At 50.0% G+C, this 19,934-nt stretch overlaps 3 protein-coding genes across 3 annotated transcripts; 1 reads left to right on the forward strand and 2 right to left on the reverse strand.

Annotated features, from left to right (window-relative positions):
• Nucleotides 1–15: 15 nt before the first annotated feature.
• Nucleotides 16–3,447, reverse strand: ENTR1 (endosome associated trafficking regulator 1). The gene is made up of 7 exons (XM_082294970.1): nucleotides 3,318–3,447; nucleotides 3,016–3,234; nucleotides 2,458–2,531; nucleotides 1,946–2,057; nucleotides 1,616–1,678; nucleotides 861–997; nucleotides 16–560 (listed from the first exon to the last, which is right to left on the reverse strand). Exons 1-7 carry the CDS (start codon nucleotides 3,429–3,431, stop codon nucleotides 467–469), a joined length of 813 nt encoding a protein of 270 aa, XP_082151096.1. The 5' UTR covers nucleotides 3,432–3,447; the 3' UTR covers nucleotides 16–466.
• Nucleotides 3,448–3,569: 122 nt separating this feature from the next.
• On the forward strand, nucleotides 3,570–9,147 carry PMPCA (peptidase, mitochondrial processing subunit alpha). Its single transcript, XM_082295040.1, has 13 exons — nucleotides 3,570–3,661; nucleotides 3,857–4,059; nucleotides 4,200–4,279; nucleotides 4,611–4,693; nucleotides 5,000–5,094; nucleotides 5,238–5,338; nucleotides 5,730–5,993; nucleotides 6,189–6,281; nucleotides 6,519–6,637; nucleotides 7,096–7,186; nucleotides 7,310–7,372; nucleotides 7,739–7,883; nucleotides 8,174–9,147. The coding sequence occupies exons 1-13, from the start codon at nucleotides 3,609–3,611 to the stop codon at nucleotides 8,341–8,343; spliced, it is 1,560 nt and encodes a 519-aa protein (XP_082151166.1). The 5' UTR covers nucleotides 3,570–3,608; the 3' UTR covers nucleotides 8,344–9,147.
• Nucleotides 9,148–9,972: 825 nt separating this feature from the next.
• On the reverse strand, nucleotides 9,973–19,571 carry INPP5E (inositol polyphosphate-5-phosphatase E). The gene is made up of 11 exons (XM_082294964.1): nucleotides 19,445–19,571; nucleotides 17,670–18,721; nucleotides 16,032–16,155; nucleotides 15,721–15,818; nucleotides 15,032–15,156; nucleotides 14,792–14,911; nucleotides 14,308–14,415; nucleotides 13,465–13,626; nucleotides 12,791–12,906; nucleotides 12,296–12,432; nucleotides 9,973–11,256 (listed from the first exon to the last, which is right to left on the reverse strand). The coding sequence occupies exons 2-11, from the start codon at nucleotides 18,509–18,511 to the stop codon at nucleotides 11,124–11,126; spliced, it is 1,965 nt and encodes a 654-aa protein (XP_082151090.1). The 5' UTR covers nucleotides 18,512–18,721; nucleotides 19,445–19,571; the 3' UTR covers nucleotides 9,973–11,123.
• Between the last annotated feature and the right edge of the window lie 363 nt (nucleotides 19,572–19,934).

The raw sequence follows: 19,934 nt of genomic DNA on the forward strand, positions 1-19,934 counted from the left end.
GCTGACCCCAGCACGTGACGCTGCGCAGCCAATCGGGGCGGGGGCCGGCGCACGTGCACGGCCGGGGGCGGCCCCGGGCCCGCAGAGCCCGCCCCGGGCCGAGCCCCCAGCGGGACCGCGGCACCGCCGGCCCCAACACCCACCGGCCCTTCCCCTCCACAGCCAGGGCACACAACAGCAACGAGAGCCCCAGCCAAAACCTGCGATGCTCGCAGAGTCCCAGCCGAAACCTGGGGGAATTGTGGGGTGCGAGGGGAGAAGGGGCCGCGGGCCCAGCCCAGCAGCGACAGGGATATTGTCTGGTCCATTCGGGGGTCAGCGATCCGATGGCTGTGGCTGCACCGCGGGAAGGGATGGAGGAGCCCGGTGTGCAGTTTGGCACGTCGAAATGAGGCCAAGTATCAAAAATTCACTTTTCAGTAATAGTTCCATATGAAAACAAAGTACTCCGTGTTGTGTGAGTCACTCACTGTCCATCCTCTGACACCTCAGAGATTCTGTCTATGGATTTCAGGAGATCAGCAACGAGCTGCAGGGATTCTGCTCCGGAGAGCAGCTGCCTGGAAAGGGAGAGAGGCAGTGTTAGATGGGGGGACAGGCAGCCAGGCAGTTCTGGGGTGGGGGTTGCCCACACTCTGTGATCCATCAGGACTGCAGAGACTCAGAGACTCCCACTTCCCACTTATTTTTACCACCTACACTTGGAGGAAAACACACTGCAGGTAAGAACACGGAATAGCTCCTCTGGCACACAACACAAACCCTCGAGTTTCACTCCCCACTGAGGACGTTTATTTGTGACCCCAGAATGTAGCCACGTGTCAGGATGGTGTCAGGAGAGCTGTCCCAGCCCAGCTCACCTGATGGATGCCCGGGAGCTGGCTGTGACCTGGAGCAGGTGCTGCAGGGCCACCTCCGCGTTCTGCTTTGCCGCGGCCAGTCCCGCCTGGCCCGCCCGCAGTGCCTCGCTCTCCAGCTTGGAATTCCTCAGCTCAGCCTGGCAGGAACGGGCAAAAACCACGTGAAACAACCACAGAGCTCCAGCAGATACTCCTCAACTAATGAATACATTCCCACAGCAGTTTATGGGTGTGTAAGGTAATAATTAACTAAGCCAGACGTAGTGAATACAATAAAACAATGTAATAAATAGCAACTAGATCCCATAACCAGACTGCCTGGAGGGAGTGTCTTCCCAGAATCGTTAGGGGTGGAAGGGATCCATGGAGATATCCAATCCAACCCCCTGCCAAGGGTCACCTAGAGCAGGTGACACAAGAATGTTTCCAGGTGTGTTTGGATGTCTCCAGAGAGGGAGGCTCCATGCATTCCCTGGACAGTTTGCTCCAGGGTTCTGACACCCTCCATGGAAAGAAGTTCTTCCTCCTTTTAGTTTCTGGCCATTGCTCCTCATCCTGTCACTGGGCATCGCTGAAGAGTCTGGCACCATCCAGGCCCTCCCAGCTTCTGACAGGATACCACAACTCCCAAGCCTTTACTGAACCTGGAAACACGCTCAGCATTTTCCCAAGAGCCTACAAACATCTTGCAATATCCTTTCCACTGGCTCAACTCCGAGAGGTGTCCCTGCAGCCCCAGCAATGCTGCTCTGTACCTGGAGCAGTGCATTTTCCTGTCTCAGTTTGGCAGCGCTGTTCTCAGCTTTGACAGCCCGTTTCTGCAACAGAACAGAGATTATTGAAACCACAGCGTGCTGAGGCTAAACCAGGCAGCTTTGAGCTACATGGGAATGAGTGATTCCAGCACAGAACTTGGAGGGATATGGTTTATGTTACACCATGCCATGTTCTGAATGTTTTAGGAGGTAGGAACAGCTCCCTCCTTCCCTCCTCACTGCTCCTTTCTGGCATCTGCAGAACCTCCCCACCCTCACAGGGAAGAACTTCTTCCTGACATCTGATCTAAACCTAAGACCAGCACTTACAGTCATCAGCTGGAGATTCTGCTCCACGTGCTGCACCATCGCTTCCAAATCCCGCGCTTCTTTTTCTTCTTTGATTTTGTTTTCCTCAAGCTTTTTCTCAAGCTTCCTCATGCTTAAAAAAAACAAGAGATGGCATCCAGTAAGCACTTGTACCATTAAATACTTCAGGAATGAAATTCTAGGAAAGAATCAAGAATCTCACTGTTATAAGGAAAATGAATTCTTCCCAGAGAACTCCAGTTCTGGGGTGTGGCTCAGGGGATTTCTCTGTTCCACATCCACCAGCATTAAGAGGAGCTGAGTGAGGAACACACAAACACACTCACATGTCAGCTGGCTACTAACTTTCCAAGACTTTTTCAATTAAAAAAGACAGGTTTGCTGATGCATTATTAATAAATAGGATAGACTTCAACTCCATTTGTCTTCTTTAAGGATGCTGTTTCTAGTGAGCACCTCTTCTAAGCCAACCCCTCACATGGTTATTTCCCCCCACACTGTGGCTCACGCACTTGTCTGCTTGAGTTTCGGACAGAATCTGAAGCTTATTGATCTTGCTTCTCAAAATAGCATTCTCTTCTTTTAGCTAAAAAAAACCAAAAACAAACAACCTCTCATTAGGATTGGGGTGCATTTTCGCAACAATACCAACAATCCAAGATAAATAACAGAACATTCAGCTTTAACACTGGAAATTCTTGCACTTTCTAATACATTCAAGCTTAATTTTACCTTCAGTTTATCCATCTGGAAACCACTTCACTAACCCTGTGGGGCACAGGAATGCGACACTGAACCGCCAGTGCAAACGTGGCTAATTAATGCTGCCAATTCGAAACATGACCTCAAGGGCCAGGAGCACGAGGAAGTCACCTGGGTCATGCGCGGGGCAGCAGGACAGAGAAGGTACTGGACCTGATTCATGCTGAAAAGCACATTTCCAGACCTAATTCTCTTCCTCAGCATCTCTTGGTGGCAGCAGGCGGTGACATCGAGTTCTGTAACAACCTGGCGCGCAGCTCGGGGCCCGCCTGACAGAGGCAGGAGCCGGGAGGGCGGGCAGCGCTCACCTGCTCGTAGCTCGGCTGCGGGAGGGGGACACAGCCCGGCCCCGGGCGGGCCCCGAGCGGCGCCGCGCAGGAGCCGCCACTGACGAGGTGGGCCTCCTCCACGGCCAGCGGCTGGTAGCTCTCGCTCCATTCCTCCTCCTCCTCCTCTTCCTCCTCCTCGTCCCCCGACTCTGCGGGCACTGCGGGGAGCGGCGGCACGACGGGCCCGGGCCAAGCCCCCTGCGGAGGGGAGAGCGGGGCTGAGGGGGGTGTCCTGACGAGATGGGACGGGGACCCGGCCGCGCTACCGCCCAGGGCCTTACCTGTGTGTCACCGCCCGCCCCGTCACCGCCGCGGGACTTGGAGCGGACGAACTCGTGGAAGGAGAAGGGGTTCGGCTCAGCCGGAGCCCCCGGCAGCGGCGGCGGGGCCGCCATGGCCGCCTGAGGGCAGGGCAGGGCAGGGCAGAGCGGGGCGGAGCGGGGCGGGGCTCCCCGTCGGAGCGGACCAATGAGCGCGCGGCTGCCGCCGCCTCGCCCAATCGCGGCTCCGCCCCCGCCCCGCCCCGCGGGCCCCGCCCCGCCCCGTGACCCCGCGCTCCCGGTGGCGGCAAGATGGCGGCGGCCATGGCGTGGCTGCGGCGCGGCGCCTGCGGCCCGGCCCGGCGGTGAGCGCGGCCCCGGCACCGCGCGGGGAGGGGACGGCGCTGGGGACCGCGGGCGACGGGGTGGGGACGGGCGGCAGCGCTCGGGACCCGCTCTAGGAGGGGATCAACGCTCGGTAGCGGCCTTGGCGGAGGCGCCGCCGGCGCGCCCGGCACGGTGCGCCCGCAGGCCGTGACGGTGTCCCCGGTGTCCCGCAGGTGCGGGCTGGCGGCCGGCCGGAGCTACAGCGGCGGCGGCGCGTACCCCAGCGTGTCGCTGACGTGCCCGCTGCCCGGCGTGCCCAAGGCCGTGTTCGCGGCGGCCGAGAGCCGGGAGCGCTTCGAGACGCGGGTGACGGTGCTGGAGAACGGGCTGCGCGTCGCCTCCCAGAACAAGTTCGGGCAGTTCTGCACCGTGGGCAGTGAGTACCCGCCGGGGCTGGCGGCAGCCGGCCGGGGCAGGGCTGTGGCGGTGTCGCCTCGGCTCCCCCCGAGCCGGGGGTCTGTCTGTAAGGACCGGGGGTGTGAAAGTCACGCTGGTTTATTCTCTTCTTTATGCCAGTTCTGGTAAATTCGGGATCAAGACACGAAGCGAAATACCTCAGTGGTATCTCCCACTTCTTGGAAAAGCTGGCTTTCTCCGTGAGTACTGCCCTGGACTCCCCAGGGGTTCCCAGACCTGCACGGGGCAGCGAGGGAGAGTAGCCAGGGAGGGCCTGACCCTCAGGGCTCTCTGCACTCGAGCTGTTTAAACCGTGGTGACAGAGTTAATAGAGTCACAGAATCTTAATTTCTTGTTAATTATCACGGCTGTAATTATATTTTGGAAGTCTCTGTGCTTTCACCTGCAAGGTTGGCAAGTCGTGATCAAATCATTTGACTAAAAGGATGTAGATGATAGTCTGGGCTACGCTGAAGAGTTACAAGCAGTTATTGCTTTACTAATTAATAACACTGGTATCTTCTTCCTTAGTCCACAGCTCAGTTTGGCAGCAAAGATGAAATTCTCCTCACCTTAGAGAAGCATGGAGGCATTTGTGACTGCCAGGCATCGAGGTGGGATGCTTCTGCTGTTACCTGGTGTTGTAGCACTGACAACACTTTGAGTCTTTTTTTCTGGTGTGGGGCACGAAAAGCCACTTTTTGTTCCCAAGCAGCAGCAATCCATTTGCGGTGGCTGCTGGGAAGCTACAAAAGCGAGCCTGAAAGGATTATAAAATTCAGATCTATTGAATTTAATGATTAAACAATTAAATAACTTAATGATTAAAACAGCCTCATCTGTGATTTCCTGATACTGAGGTGACACTGAATGATCCCAGAAGTGACTTCTCAGTGCAGAACCTGTTTTTTGTGTTGCAGGGACACCATCATGTACGCAGTGTCTGCTGATGCCAGAGGCCTGGACACCGTGGTCAACTTGCTGGCTGATGTAACACTCCAGCCCAGGTTATCAGGTCTGGGAACACAATTCTCTGCCTCAAAAAAACATTTCCAACAGATGGCTTGCTCTCAAGGGCTCAGAATTCTTGAAGAAGTGAGCTTGCAGCAGCTGGGTGTTTTGTGTAGGGTTGCCATCCCTTGCTTTGTCTTGTTGCAGATGAAGAAATTGAGATGACCCGAATGGCCATAAGGTTTGAGCTGGAGGATCTGAATATGAGACCTGACCCAGAGCCTCTCCTCACAGAAATGATCCATGCGGTAACACACTGGGAATTCCACCCTGTGTGCAGCCTCCTGCTGCATTCTCTTCCTCATGGTCTTTTTGGCAGCTTCAGGGTTTATTTTAGACTGTTCTAAATTCAGATTTTTTTTGTGGGGGGGGTAGAATTTGGCTGTCCCTTCACTCTGAAATCCAGCATTCCACACAGGTGGAAGATTCTAACCCAAGCTAAAAAATAAATCTATCTGTAACTTCTCTTTATTGATGTTGGTGACAAAACGTTACTGAGTTGCACTGACATTAGTGAAAAAACGCTCAGCCTTTCCTCTCTTAGAAGTGGGCTTAATTCCAAAACAAAAACAGGTTTAGAGAGGGGGTTTAGGGAAAAATGAAGTGATGTTTGTGACTTTAATGTCTGTTCCCTTTTAGGCAGCCTTCAGAGACAACACAGTGGGACTGAACAGGTTCTGCCCCGTGGAAAACACAGACAAAATCGACCGGGATGTGCTGCACTCGTACCTGAGCAGTTACTACACCCCAGACAGGATGGTGCTGGCCGGGGTGGGGATTGAGCACGAGCACCTGGTGGAGTGTGCCAGGAAATACCTGCTGGGGGTGGAGCCCGTGTGGGGCACTGGGCGGAGCAGGGGCGTGGACAGGTCCGTGGCTCAGTACACCGGAGGCATCGTCAAGGTAAATGGTGCAAGTGGCATCAAGCATCTTGCTCATTTCTCTACAGGCTTTTGCTTTTCTAAAGTTACATTTCATGAGTATGAGCACAGACTGGCCATGGCAGCTGTTAATTGTGATGTGGTAGTTATTGGGAATGTATCAAACTGGGTACAAGAGGGAAAATTGGTGTTAATAATCTGTCTGCCCTTCCCACAGGTGGAAAAAGACATGTCAGATGTGAGTCTGGGCCCTACTCCCATCCCAGAGCTCACCCACATCATGATTGGGTTAGAAAGCTGCTCATTTTTAGTAAGTATTAACCTAAAGTCCTGCATTTTGGATGCCCTGTACTTGGAGAATCCCAGGAACACTGACTCATTGACGTTTTTGCTGCTGCACGTAAAAACAAGCAGCTTTTTCCATGACATTTTGCTGAAGGCCTTGACCTTCAGACTCCTCTTGTGCTGTGTTTTTTTCTCCCCTTTACTCACCCCAGACCCTTGAGAGCTGTGCCATTACCTGACTGAGTTTCTTGTTGCAATCCAGGAGGACGATTTCATTCCTTTTGCGGTGCTAAACATGATGATGGGAGGTGGTGGCTCTTTTTCAGCTGGAGGGCCTGGCAAGGGCATGTTCACCCGGCTGTACCTCAATGTGCTCAACAGGTTGGTTTGTCTTGCTGTTTAGGGCTGGCAGAAACAGTCCTGTAGCAGGTTCACATGGGAAAAAAAAAAATGAAAGCAACCCCCCCAGGTTTTACATCAACTTATTCTGCTTGGAATGTGGGACTGGTTTGTCAGTTGGCATTTTGAGAGGGTGAAAGTACAGGGCAGAAGTGACCAAGAATCCTGTTTTCTTCCACTTGTCCTATCCATGCTTTAATCAGGGGATATTAACAGGATTGGCTCTGTACTGTCCTGGGTTTGGTCTCAAGGATTCAAGTGGAAAGAGGGGAGTAGATGCCACATGCATAAATTGTCAGAGGCAGGGATTGACAATTCTCATTGCACTGCTGAGAATCCTGAAAATGCACTAGGAGGGAGCTCACTGATGATGTTTGTTTTAATTTTTACATTGTAAATTCTGGTTTTTTAAATTTTAAAATACTGTTTGTATTACTCAGGCACCACTGGATGTACAATGCCACCTCTTACCACCACAGCTATGAGGACACAGGTCTCCTGTGTATCCATGCCAGTGCAGATCCAAAACAGGTACAGAGTCCTGTACTCACAGACAGGTGTCTTTAAACAGTAACCACATCACTCAGTACCACGCAGTGGTGTTGACACAAGAAGCATCGTTCTGATCTTCTTTCCATGATCTGTTTTTCCCAGGTTCGGGAGATGGTGGAAATCATCACCAGGGAATTCATCCTCATGGCAGGAGCAGTGGGAGAGGTCAGCAGCACATTTGAACTTGCAGATGGTCTTTGAGCTGAAATAATCCTTGGAAGTGTCCCAGGCCAGGTTGGACGGGGCTTGGAGCAACCTGGGATAGTGGAAGGTGTCCCTGCCCATGGCAGGGGTGGGGCTGGATGGGGTTTAAGGTCCTTCCCAACCCAAACCAGTCTGGGATTCTGTGAATGCATTGCACTGACTGTGCTAGAATGGGTTTTTATAGACAAGTTTGTTGCATTTCTGTAAAAGAATACAGCAACATGAGCAATGCATCCACAAAGGGAGAGGTGTCTGCAGAACTCTTCCCTGTTACCTTGTATTAGAGAGCAGCAACCAGAATTTTTTTCATTTCCTGCTCATTCACAGGTAGAACTTGAGAGAGCAAAGACACAGCTCAAGTCCATGCTCATGATGAACCTGGAGTCTCGGCCAGTGATCTTTGAAGATGTGGGGAGGCAGGTTTTGGCAACAAACACAAGGAAGCTACCTCACGAGCTCTGTGCCCTCATCAGTGAGTAGACAATGCTTTGCCTTGCCTTGAGGGAGCTGTAGGTACACTTAAAATATTCTTGTAGCACTGGCGAATTGCCTTTGAAAGCCTGGGGGCATAAATACTACAGAAATACATTTCAGACTGAGCTTAATTGCTTTCAAGCTAACACAGGGGCTTAATTTAGTCAGAAGGGAAAACCAGAATCATGGTAGAGAAGGTCTGGACTTGGTTTTCTGAGCATCAGCCTAAAGCTGCTTTGAGCTGTTCACAGTGGAGTTGTCACAGCTCTGCCTTTTTTCTGTCTGCAGGTCAGGTGAAACCCACGGATATCAAGAGGGTGGTGACTAAGATGCTGCATAAGAAGCCAGCAGTGGCTGCCCTGGGTGACCTGACAGATCTGCCCACATATGAGCACATCCAGGCCGCTCTCTCCAGCAAGGACGGGCGGCTCCCGCGGCTCTACCGCCTCTTCCGATAGAGCAGCACCTCCTGCCCGGCCTCAGACTCCCTTCTTTTTTAATGGTTTTTTTGATTTTCATGTTGCTGTACCACCCTCCCTCCCCCCAATGCTCCCAGGCATTCTGTGCAACCATGGAGCTGAGCAAAGCTGCTTTGGAGCACTGGACTGTGAAGAGCTCGTGTAAGGAGCCAGCCCTGGCTCCAGAGGAGGAGTTTGAGCCTCTGAGTAGGTCATAAGAGGAGATGGTGTTGACACCCTTCTCTTGGCTTTGGGGAGAACAGAGCAAGCCAAAATATTCATCACTACAGTGAAAGCACATCTCTGAGCAGTCAGTCACTGCTGTGCTGCCTCTTCATCACCCCAGCAGTGGAAGTGGGGCTGTCACACGAGGCCCCAGTGTGCCCTTCCTGAGGAATGTGTGGCACCTTAAAGAGCTTGGCTTACGTGTCTGAATTGAAAGAATATTTATAACTGTTACCAAGGTGAACAAAGACTTGGTCAGACTAAATTAGGAAAATAATAGTTATTGTCCCCAGTGAAGTTAGGCAAAAATGTCCTGCAATCCAGGTTTTGTTAAAAATCATGGATCCATTTCATCAGTGTAATTCACCATCTGACAAGGAGTCACCCACCTGGGAATAACTTCAGCATCTTGCTAGAGCTCTGAGGGAAGCAGACCCATGACAGAACCAGTTTTCTGTGGAGTTCCTCTGCAGAGGTACTGTACATAATGGACACTTGCTTGAGAATGAGAACAATTCTATTCTTCAGGTTTTCACTTGGACATGAACTGTGCTAAAGAATAAAAGTTCTTTTCCTCCAGCATTGCTATACAGTTATTAAAATATGAGTTGCTGCTGCTGCTGCACCTTAAACTTGTGCCTCATTTCCTCAGTGTCACCCAGATGGACTTAAGGCCTTGCAAAAAGAAGACACAATCATCAGTCTCACAGCAGAGATGTGGCTCAACTGAAAGGCAAGATGATAAAATGACAACATTTAGAAATGCAATCTTGACTGACACCATGTCACAGAAAGCCAAGTGCCACACGTGTGGCATACTGAAGAAATGGAGACTCAAAAGAGGAATAAAACACTGGATTTATATAATCCCCTAATACATGGGTGTAAAAATACAAGACAGCTGTGTTGCAGCACTTCACTGCTAGATGTGTATGGTAAGGAGCAATCCAGCTGGGAGCAGAGCACTGTGAGGCTGCTGTTACCTGCTTTACCCCGTCCTTTCCTCATGCAACTCAAAAGAAAACATGTTGCATTGCTTCCTGCAGAGCCCACAGTGTGGAAGTCCTGTTCAGTTGTTGTGTATGTTTGTGAGGAAATAAAGAGACCTCTGAACAACTGAAGCAAGTAGTAAGAGTTCTGAAATTCATCTGCCAAGGGTTTCTTGAACTGGCAGGTGGAATATACTTTGTTCAATGCAAACAAATCCAGACAAATCTGTCCCGCTCCTCCAGTTGAAGACAAATGGCCCAGGTCACCCAAACATGCACCATGCAAAGAACTCTGGTTCTGACAACAATAAAAGCTGGTTCTCAGTTAAGGTATTGCATTAATTTATTTTTATTCCTTTAAAAAGAAAGGAAATCCAAATACCTGATGGCTACAGACAGGTCAGTGCCATAAATGTACCGCAGAACAGGAGCCTGTCTTGGACAGGTTGCATAGTCAGCAGCACTTCCTCCAAGGTGTTTGCATGATGTTTTAGGTCCTAAGGTGATTAATGATCCCATCTGTGCCCATGAGGAGTTCTTAATTATTAGCTGTACTTAACATTTTACCAGTGCCATACTGGTCCTTGTAGTATATATAGCCTTAAGACAACACTACTTCAAAAATAGCAAGTTATTCACAGTTTACTGATTTGGAAAAATAAAACCAAAAGGAATTGACTGTGATTGGAGGTAATGGAGCTGTGTGGAGCTGAGTGGCTGCAGTTGCTCTGCAAACCTCCCTGGTGCACTCACTTGACATCACTTTGGTGAAGCATCACACAGTGCCTGTTCTGAGACCATGATTTCCAGCTCCTGCTGCTGAAGGCAGGTAGTGTTTAATCAGCCCTGGGGAGGACAAGTGAGTTCAGGAAGGGATTGCTTCAAGCAGTCTCAGCAGACAAATATATGGCCTGAGAGTTTGGTATTTACCCCCTTAGTAACAGAAGGCCTAGAGAATGATTATTGAAAGGCAATGTTTCTACACTTCAATGTACAGGAGTACATTCACACACAATTTGCTGTAGAGGACCCAAAAAGCCCAACACAGGAGCACCATCCAGACACAGAACTGCCCAAGGCCATGAACTGGTCCCTGTTACTCATTGTACAGAATACCAACGCTTGGCTACAGAGAAGGAGCAAACCCAACCCCACACTGGATGTAAGTTAACCTGATCAAACCAAAGAGACAAACGAAATTCACCTTTCTGCAGGCTTTTCTTAGGTCCCCTGCCCTGGGTGATGCCAGTTCCAGCAGCTGTGCCCCTGCGTGGAGGGGAACCAAGGGTCTGCACCCAGTGGCTTCCTAAGATAGTCTGGTTAAAAAGAAATCAATTACACCAGTTGGGATGGATGTCTTAAATAACTGACTCCTTTTCTTCGGCAGAAGCACTCGAGCTACATGGATTAGCTCATGCAAATGAATCCAGGATGAGGTTTAAGACATTCTTCACAAGCCACAGCAACTGCCAGAGGTGCTTAAGCAGACAATTCCCTGCAGAGTTTGCCAAGGCCTGAAATCCTCTTTCAGAGCACCTCTACCATGAGCATTGCAGAGCTCCCAGCTCAAGAAATGCTACATATGCTGCTGGATCTTTGGTCCTTTTGTTCCAGGCGTTTCTGAAGTTCCCTTGTAGTCCGCCTCCTTATTCCGATTAAATACAGATCTCTGTCAAACTGCCCTGCAGCCAGTGGGATGCTGCAACAGAAGCACAAGCCAGCAGGTCAGGGCATGAATGCATTCTTGTTTGCCCAGCATTTCCCTACTACTTCATACAACAAAGGCCACAAACCTAATTTTTTCTTTCTTAAGGCATTCAGCTACTGCTGTGGGAGAAACAAGAGTTGTTCTTCCACGGCAACAAGTTAAGGTTTTTCACAGTACTTTAAAATGCTGGTTTGTAAAAGGGAAATGCAATGTAAAAGGGAAGCTTTAAATTTTAGCATGAACTGGCCTGCATTCATATATAGAGGACTTTCTTTATGACTCTAAACTAAAGCCCACTCATTTGAAAAGCTAAACCAGGTTAGTGCTAATTTGGTGTACTCACTGGTGTGGTTCACCTCAACAATTCTTACCTTGGTCTGTTTTAGGGAGGCCAGAGGAAACCTGAACAGCCCATCACACACTGCTATTTAATGGGTAATTAATATCCATAAACAAAAATTCCCATTTGTAATTGCACTGTTGATTAAATACTTTGAGAAATCACTTTTCTTGATACTCAGGTCTTGAAAACCCTGACCATTGTTACTCACAAAAAAGAGAATAATTTCAGTGATTTAACCACATTTTTTAAGGAGTTCTGCTAATGCAACAGCCCACAGTAGGACATTAAGAACTTGGAGGATCTCAAAATACTCCACTGACATCCAGCTGTGCTGAAATGCAGCCACCACTGGGGAAGGAAAACAGAACTGATCCCAAAGCGGGAATGAGGAAGAGGAAATCTGCCCATGCTGACAGGGAAAACAAAGAGCTGCATCCCAGATAAAACACAGATTTATATTCAATTCCAGTGGGCTCTGTTTATCCCCCTCAGAAGGATTAAAGGACCTGGCAGCAGGGATTTCAGCTGTCAGTGCAAGGTTTAAGCTCTTTCTGCTCTGACCATGGGCATGTACTGGGTAAAACTCCAACAGGCTGCAGGGAGCTACGAGGGACAGACACAGGAGAATATCCTTGGGATCACTGGAGCCATGAGCAGTCATGTGGAGCTGCATAAGGAGCTACTCACTTGTCTCTGCCAGGCCTCAGCTTCACACGAAACAAGGCAAACACAGGCCTGTGGTCCGAGGTTTTGATGACAGGACAAGAGGAATACTTGACAGCCTGGATGTCATCCTTGTAGCGGCTGCGAAACACGACCCGGTCCTGGGGGCAGGGAGACAGGGGACAGGGATGGTGACTCCCTCTGCACATCACCCACCCTGGGAAGCAGCACTGGCTCACAAGAGACAAATCCATTCATTTATCACACTCCACTCAATGGAATTAAGGTGTCTTGGATGGGGATCCATTCATGAAGTGTCTGATTCCAATAGCTCTTCTGTGCTAGCTCTGAGCACAGGGGAGAGCCCACTCAAACAGGGAAAATAAGGTTAACAGGCTGTGCCAAACTCTCCCTGTGCTCACAAATTCAACAGTCCTTTCTTCCACAAGTCCCAGTTGCCCTTAAGCAACGAATCTCGGCACAACGGAATCCCCTTTGACTTTTGAAATCATCCCTTACCGTGTAGGAGGGAGTCCTTTGCTTGGAAGTGGTGTCATAGCTGTCCTTTCCTATGTCAAACTTGTAGGAAGGACGAAAATGGATATCAGCCTCTTGGAATCCTTTGAAAATAGACCCTGTGAGGGAAGGGGAGAACAGCATGAACAAACTGCTCCTTCCTGACAACTGGGCACTGTGTCTACTAATGCTGGCTAGAAACAACAGCCATGTACATCCCAGAAAAACCTGGGCTTGGGCTCCAGAAAGGAAGCAAGCTCCAGTCCTGACTAGAGAGGATAAAAAATACCCAGTGGCTGTTTAGTCAGTGGCCAACTGAACAAAGAACAGCTGGTCCATGCACTTCCTCTTCCACTGAAAGCTCGTGCTGCTTTGCAGATGCTGTTCAAATCTAAATTCCTTGGACACTGGGACAGAACAATGCCCAGGTTACGGAGGAGTCAGATGAAACAGCAGCAAATGGCTTGGGAGGTTACATTATACAGAGCAAACTGCTATGGCAAAAGGTCCCTTGACACACTGCCACTGTATTTGACAACTGCTGACTCCCTTTTTTAGGGAACTTAACCAAAGAAAGCAGGAAAAGGTCTCCAGGAAATGGGGATTGGGCTGACGTTACTCCTGTGTGTAGGTATCTTTGTTCCTGGAGAGGAGGGAGATGAACAGCTGCCCCTTACCCCGACTCATCTCACTGGTCAGCTGGTCATACACCAGGAGCTTGGACACGTCTGTGCTCGGGTTCTGGTTCAGGATGGAATCCACAGTCTCCCGATCCTTATTCAGCCGGAAGTTGAAGTCACCAAACCAGAAAACTTCATCAAACCGAGTTGTGACATCACCTGCAAATTCAGACCACAAGTGTTCAAGGGATGCTGCTGAATGTGTTCGAGGAAATTCATTCTTTTCACTGCCAGGAGATGACACCGAGTATGTTTTCTACCTGTGATCACCACTGAATGTGGGAATTAAAAAGCCAGGATAAAACAGAAGTGTTAAAACTTACACAAAAACCTAATGCTACACTGCAGATAAAGAGTATATTCAATTTTCTAGTAAAAGGACCTAATTATTTATCTGGGCATCAAGTTGTCAGCACAGTATTAGGAAATGAGAATGGAATTTGGCCAACAATGCTCTGACCTGTGTACATTCAAAGTCACATAAGGCTTCTTCTCTTAAGCTTTGAAATAAAGTAATTCCTGATTCTAGAAAACACTTGGAAAGTGAAACACATCTGTAATATTCATAATAACTAAATGAAAGTTACCATATTGCTAAAAAAATACATCACGTAAAAATTCCCTTTTGAATTTTCTCTCTCCCAATTTTTTTCTCAAATTCCCTTTTTTAAGAAAAAAAAATCATGGGAATAATAACTACCCTCAGACAAAAAGAGCTGTGGTCTCTTTTTACACTGTCTCAAGTGATAACTTTTCTTGTCTCTTTCTCAGTGCAGTCTGAGAGACAATGCACAGACTCTGCTGATCTGGGCTCCCACACACTCATGGTTTCACACTTACTAGAACTGGATCGATATGGATTTGTGTCCGGAACATTCTTGGGAAGTGTAAGGGCTTGAATGGTTTTATTGTAGTCCAGTTTCCTCTCATTTACTTTACTGTCCCCAGCTGCAAGACAGAAACCCCATTACTGCCAGGAATGAATAATTTTCATTCAATGACCATTTTTGGTTACACCAGGAGCTTCCAAAGGGCATCACCCATTTTCCACATGTAAAATGTGACACTCTGGGAGCGTCTGCACTGAATAATAATGACAGAAAGTGTGGAAAAAGGGATACGATGGTGCAGAGTTCATTTCTGTTTCCATAAACACAGTTCTTTTGTAAGTTTGTTACCAAACAATCCTCCTCCCTTATCCTTCTCAGCTCAGCAATCCTGAGCTTTGGCTTCAGCCTGTCCTGCTTTTTCACCTCTGTACAGCTCCCTCCCCTCCCCTCCTCCCTCAGCCAGGACACTCATAGCAAGACTGCAAATGTCTCACATGTGAAGTGAGAGGTGATGAAGAGAAATGAGGTCCCAAAAAACGTGAAGCAGATTCCCAGAGCTCCCTTGGTTTTGATCTGAGACACGATTCGAGTTGTCACTGTGGCATACTCCACTTCTGGAAGGATGAAAAGAAGATGCTATCACTGCAATGCTTCTGAGAGTGAGCAGGGAGGTTAGGAGAGGGAGAAAAGGGCAGGGCACAGGCTGGCAGCAGTGCCTTCAGCTCCCCACGCACCTGAGCAGAACCAGATGAGGTCCCTGCGGAGGAACACGGACATGTAGAGCACTCCGTGAGCGGCCGAGTGCAGCAGGACGTAGTGGGGGCCCAGCGTCTCCTGCAGGCGGATCTCCCACTCTCTTCTGCAGGAAAGAACAACAGCTGGATCACACAGACAGTACAGGAGACAACAACCAGGAGAGGAGATCAGCATTGTGCACACAGAGCAATCCCTCTCATACAGAACTACAAGTCATAAGCAAAACCTGCACTGAACTAAGGGGTGGCTGCTGAGATGCCACAGAAATCAGTAGAGCTTTGCCATCAGCTGCCCCAACAACAGGATGGAATTCTGCATGCTCAGAGAAGCTGTTCCATCCCTGGCAGTGTTCAAGGCCAGGCTGGACAGGGCTTGGAGCACCCATGTCTAGTGGAAGGTGTCCCTGCCCACGGTAGGGGGTGGGACTGGATGGGCTTTAGTGTCCCTTCCAACCCAAACCATTCTGGGATTTTATGATTCACAGATCTCTGTGACTTTTTCCTCTAATCCCATTTCCTCTGGTGTTCGTGCAATAGAATTCAGTCTTGTTAAATTGATTGATTATTGCAAATATTAAGAACATAATGGGGACTATTTCTAGTCTAATTCAAAGCAAAATGATTAGTTAACAATAAAAGAAGATGGTTCATTACATTGTTTTTGCTACCTGTCTGGACAGCCTTCTTGAACCCCAATGACATACATGTCCTGGGCAAAGTCTGGATCTGTTGGCAACAAGAAGTCATCCAGATTCACTGGAAGTTCCTATTACACAAGAAATTTAAAACAAAAAGAAAGAAAAGCAGTGTTAGTTATGCAAAGATTTACTAGAAAAATACCTTGTAATTTGACAAAGACGATGACTCAGGTTGACAAGGAACATAGTCATGAACAAAAAAGCATCACCCCAATCCTTGCAGTAGAGCTGGGCTAACTTTACTGCTGCCAAAAGACCTGTGAAGACTTCTGTGCACTTACCTTCTGACCCTGCATGTTCCAGGTGGCCACAAAGATTCCGATGTTCCGATCAGGGAAATACCTGCTAAGTTCTTCTGCTCCCATTAAGGCACCACTTGCCAGAAGGCTGCCTTCCAAATAGCTCCTGTAGACAGAAGACCCAAAAAAAAGCATCTAAGGAATGGGCATGGCAGCTGGGATACTGATTTGTAATGCCTGAACCTTGAAGTAATCAAGAATATACCTTTAAGAAGAAGGAATTTAATATTTATATATTGTTCTGCTTGCCTAAAGTTCCTTCCAAAGCCAGGACACGAGGGTGATAGCGAGGCTGATGCTGCTCAGGTTGTGTGATGAGAAGGCTGAAGCCATCCAAAGTCTTCAGCCCCACTAATACTCATCCAGAGAGAGAACAAAGAAATTTGTTTGATAGCCTCAGGTTGCCCAGAGCAGCTGTGGCTGCCCCATCCCTGGAAGTGTTCCAGGCCAGGTTGGACAGGGCTTGGAGCAACCTGGGCTAGTGGAAGGTGTCCCTGCCCATGGCAGGGGGTGGGGCTGGGTGACCTTTGAGGTCCCTTCCACCCAAACCATCCTGTGTTTCCATTACATTTGAGTACCTTGAAGCAGCTCAGCTTACTTCAAACATAAAAACAGCTCCACCATTTCCAGTGCTCTGGCATCAAGCTTCCCCTAACCAAAAACTCAAACTCACATCCTTCCTTCAATTCAGCTCATCAAATCACCTTCAAGAAAATAATTTATTGAGCCTGAGGTCTCAAAGCATCCCCTTTGGGAAGGACAGATGCATCCCGCAGCACGTGCCCCTCTGAAGGACACGCTTACAGAGGTGAGGGATGCTGGCACAAGGACTGCATGTTGAATAAGCATTTTTAATCTTGCTTAAGCTCTGCAAATAACGAAGAGAGAATAATGTCAGGAGTTCTGGGCAACCCAACACTGCCCACCTGGCTCCAGCTGCTTAAGGGAGGAATGGGAAAGAAAACCCTGTGGCAAACAAGTAACAATCTATCTTTGAGGCTTTTTTTAGTAGTTAGTAGCACTTTAATTGATCTCAGAATTATTTCCCCTCTAGTACTGACTCCCATGCTTTGGATCAATTATTAGATTTTTCCCTCCTGGAAAAGCTGGGGCAGAGGAGCTCCTGTGGGATACTAGAGTAGTTCCCAATACATAATTTGATCCTGCCGGAAGCCAAACAAGTGCAACATCTGCTCAGCACCTCACAGGACTCTGATAATACTGCATGACAATTTCAATTTAAAATATCTGGTGTTATTTTTTCTGCAATTTATCATTTCAGTTCAAGCCCAATGTACTTTTAGATTTTTCTAAAAAATAGTTTTCCCAACTGCTGGCTTGCACAGCTACTGCTTCTTAATTCTCAAAACAGATTATGTAAACATTGCAAGCAAACTGACAGCAAATCAAACTCGTATTTAAGAAAATACCCAGCTAAAAGGAGCAAATGTACCAATCTCTTCATCTTCCAACTGTTTCCAGTCCCCACAGCAGGTTAAATAACACAGACCGGCTTTTGTGCTTTTCCAGGAGCTCAGAAGTTCCCTGCCCCTGCCCAGTGGGATTCTCCTTCCCTTCCAACACCCCAAACTCTGCCAGGAGAAGCTGGGGGAGCCCTACCTGCTGCGAACATCCTTGGCTCGAATGGGAGTGAGCACGCTGAAGGTGGATTTCATGGAGTCTGTGGAGCAATTGTCATAGAGTGTCCCATTGCCCTGCAGCTTGGAGTCGCTGAGGCTGCTGCTCACCCTCCCAAACTTGTGCTGAGAATAATGTCGGTAATCCAGACAATCTGAGTCGATCCTATTAGCTGTCCTCAGGGAGTGGGAGGCCACGTTGAGCTCCATGGGGGGCAGGGGGCGGGCCGGCATGATTTGGGACAGCCGGGGTTTGCCCCCCGCGAAACCCTTCCCCCGCAGGAGCCCCCCAAAGGCACTGGAGATCTCGGAGGCTCGTTTGCCCAGGTCCGAGGCGCCTCCCCTGCTCTTCCCCACGGGACTGGCTTCCAAGGCGTCTGGTGAACTGGGCACGGAATCCTGCTGGCAGCAGGGATTGCAGGGGCTGGCCCTGCCCCTGGTGGGAGGGCTGGGGGACGCTTCCCGCAAGGAACCGTTGGAGGAGCTCGTCTCGTTGGGATCAGTCAGACTTTCCTGGCTTGTCCTGAACCGTCTCCACCTCCTCCAGCTCTTCTCATCCAGGGATGCAGCACGCTCCAGCCGGGGCTTCCGAGGGGGCCTTGGAGTGATTGATTTAATTTTCATATTGGCTTTGAGCTCTTCCGGCAGAAGCTTTAAGGTCTCACTTACAGACGTGGCTATTTTCGGAGGTGCCCCCTCGCCCCCAGCCTCCTTCTTGGCTGCTTTTCCAGCTTTTTTTGCCTGCAGGTCCTGTACTGCTCCACCCTCCATGCTCCGAGTAAGACACACCCTTGAGTGCTGTGGAAATCCATTTGGAGTACTCATTGTCCCCTAGGTACCAGCTATGGATGCTGCTCCAGACGAAAACTTCCTCAAAGCATGGTTTCCTTCCCTTTACCACCCTGTGGGTTCACAGGGCTTTACTCAGCCAGCAAGACATGGGAACTGCAGACAGCTCAGCCTTTAGCTGGGAATGAAGGGCAGGTGAATGTGCAGGCAGATGCATCGTCTGCAAAATTCCAAGACGTGGGATACCTGGATTCCCCCAAGAGAAAGATGTAAGAATGAAAAGTTATTGAGCTGCAGACTGTACTCCTTGGTCAGAAAGCATCTCCTTGCAGGACCTCTTTCTAGCACAACTCAAACCTTAACGTGACCTTGTTAGAAAATCACTGTTATTTCCCGTTTTTTTCCCCCAAAAGCAGAGCAGAGAAGTGACCTCCACACTGCTGCAAGCACCACGGCTGTGTACACCCTTCTTTGAGAAAAGGCTGTGTGTCCTGTTAGCACGAAAGGAAATTTAAACTACACAGAAACCGCAGCTCGTTGTCCTTGCCGTACACAGGCGTCACCAGCACAACCAGCCCGCAGCACCGGCTGCCCGAGGCCAGGAAATTTCCAGTGATCCCACAGCCAGGAAATCGCTGCCGCCTTTTCCTGCCTTGCACCAACCCCGCTCACTGCCGCTGACACCGAGACAACACCCAGGGGTGGGTTTAGGGTACGGAAAAGGGGTTCGACTGCATTTCTACACGAGGGAAGCACCTCGTCATTCTGCGGCTACCGCGGACCAGCCTCCCCCGGCCGCTGCACCTGGGAGGGCAACACCCGATGACCGCAGCCCGGAGCCCGGGTTTGGCACCGAGGGGCCGCCGCCGGCATCCCCCGGCCGGGCAGGACGGACCCGGCCCCGGCCCTCACAGCGGCCGCGCCTCCCGCCCGCCGGGGCCGCCCCTTCCCCGCCGCCGCGGGCCTCACCGGTTCCTCCTCACGGCTCCTCCACGCTGAGTCGCAGCATCGGTGCCGGTGCCCGTTTCTGTGCCGGTGCCCGTTTCGGTGTCGGTGCCCGTTTCTGTGCCGGTGCCGGTCCCGGTGCGGCCGCCCCGGCCCGGCCGTAGCAACGGGGGCAGCGCTGGGCCGGGCCCGCCCCGCCCGCAGCGCCCCCCGGCGGCCGGAGGAGCGCGGAGCGCCCGCCCTCACGGCGGCGAGAGAGCAGCGACCGCGCAAAGCCGCGGCTGTCGCGACACGGGATGCCGGCGGCCTTTGAAAAGCAGCTTAAAATAAACGTTTTACACTTAAAGAAATTTTAGAAGTTGCCTAGATTAAGCCTAAAGCTTCAATTTTGAACGGTTCAATGATCACAGAATCGCACACTGGTTGGGGTTAGTAGGGAGCTTAAAGATAACCCAGTTCCCAACCTTTGCCAGAGGTAGGGACACCTTCCACAGGCTCCAAGCCCTGTCCAGAC

Source organism: Coloeus monedula (genome assembly GCF_965178545.1).
Source record: "Coloeus monedula genome assembly, chromosome: 21".
Taxonomy (NCBI): Eukaryota; Metazoa; Chordata; class Aves; order Passeriformes; family Corvidae; genus Coloeus; species Coloeus monedula.

Bases quoted from the DNA above. Each gene is read 5' to 3' on its own strand.
- PMPCA (XM_082295040.1), top strand. From the start codon at position 3,609: ATGGCGGCGGCCATGGCGTGGCTGCGGCGCGGCGCCTGCGGCCCGGCC. The intron at 4,280-4,610 runs GTGAGTACTGCC...CTTCTTCCTTAG, and splicing joins TGGAAAAGCTGGCTTTCTCC to TCCACAGCTCAGTTTGGCAG. The intron at 5,994-6,188 runs GTAAATGGTGCA...CCCTTCCCACAG, and splicing joins ACACCGGAGGCATCGTCAAG to GTGGAAAAAGACATGTCAGA.
- INPP5E (XM_082294964.1), bottom strand. From the start codon at position 18,511: ATGAGTACTCCAAATGGATTTCCACAGCACTCAAGGGTGTGTCTTACT. The intron at 15,819-16,031 runs GTAAGTGCACAG...CTTGTGTAATAG, and splicing joins GGAACATGCAGGGTCAGAAG to GAACTTCCAGTGAATCTGGA. The intron at 12,907-13,464 runs GTAAGGGGCAGC...CTTCCCTCACAG, and splicing joins GACCAGTGAGATGAGTCGGG to GGTCTATTTTCAAAGGATTC.
- ENTR1 (XM_082294970.1), bottom strand. From the start codon at position 3,431: ATGGCGGCCCCGCCGCCGCTGCCGGGGGCTCCGGCTGAGCCGAACCCC. The intron at 3,235-3,317 runs GTAAGGCCCTGG...TCCCCTCCGCAG, and splicing joins GGGCGGGCGGTGACACACAG to GGGGCTTGGCCCGGGCCCGT. The intron at 2,532-3,015 runs GTGAGCGCTGCC...GGTTTTTTTTAG, and splicing joins CGCAGCCGAGCTACGAGCAG to CTAAAAGAAGAGAATGCTAT.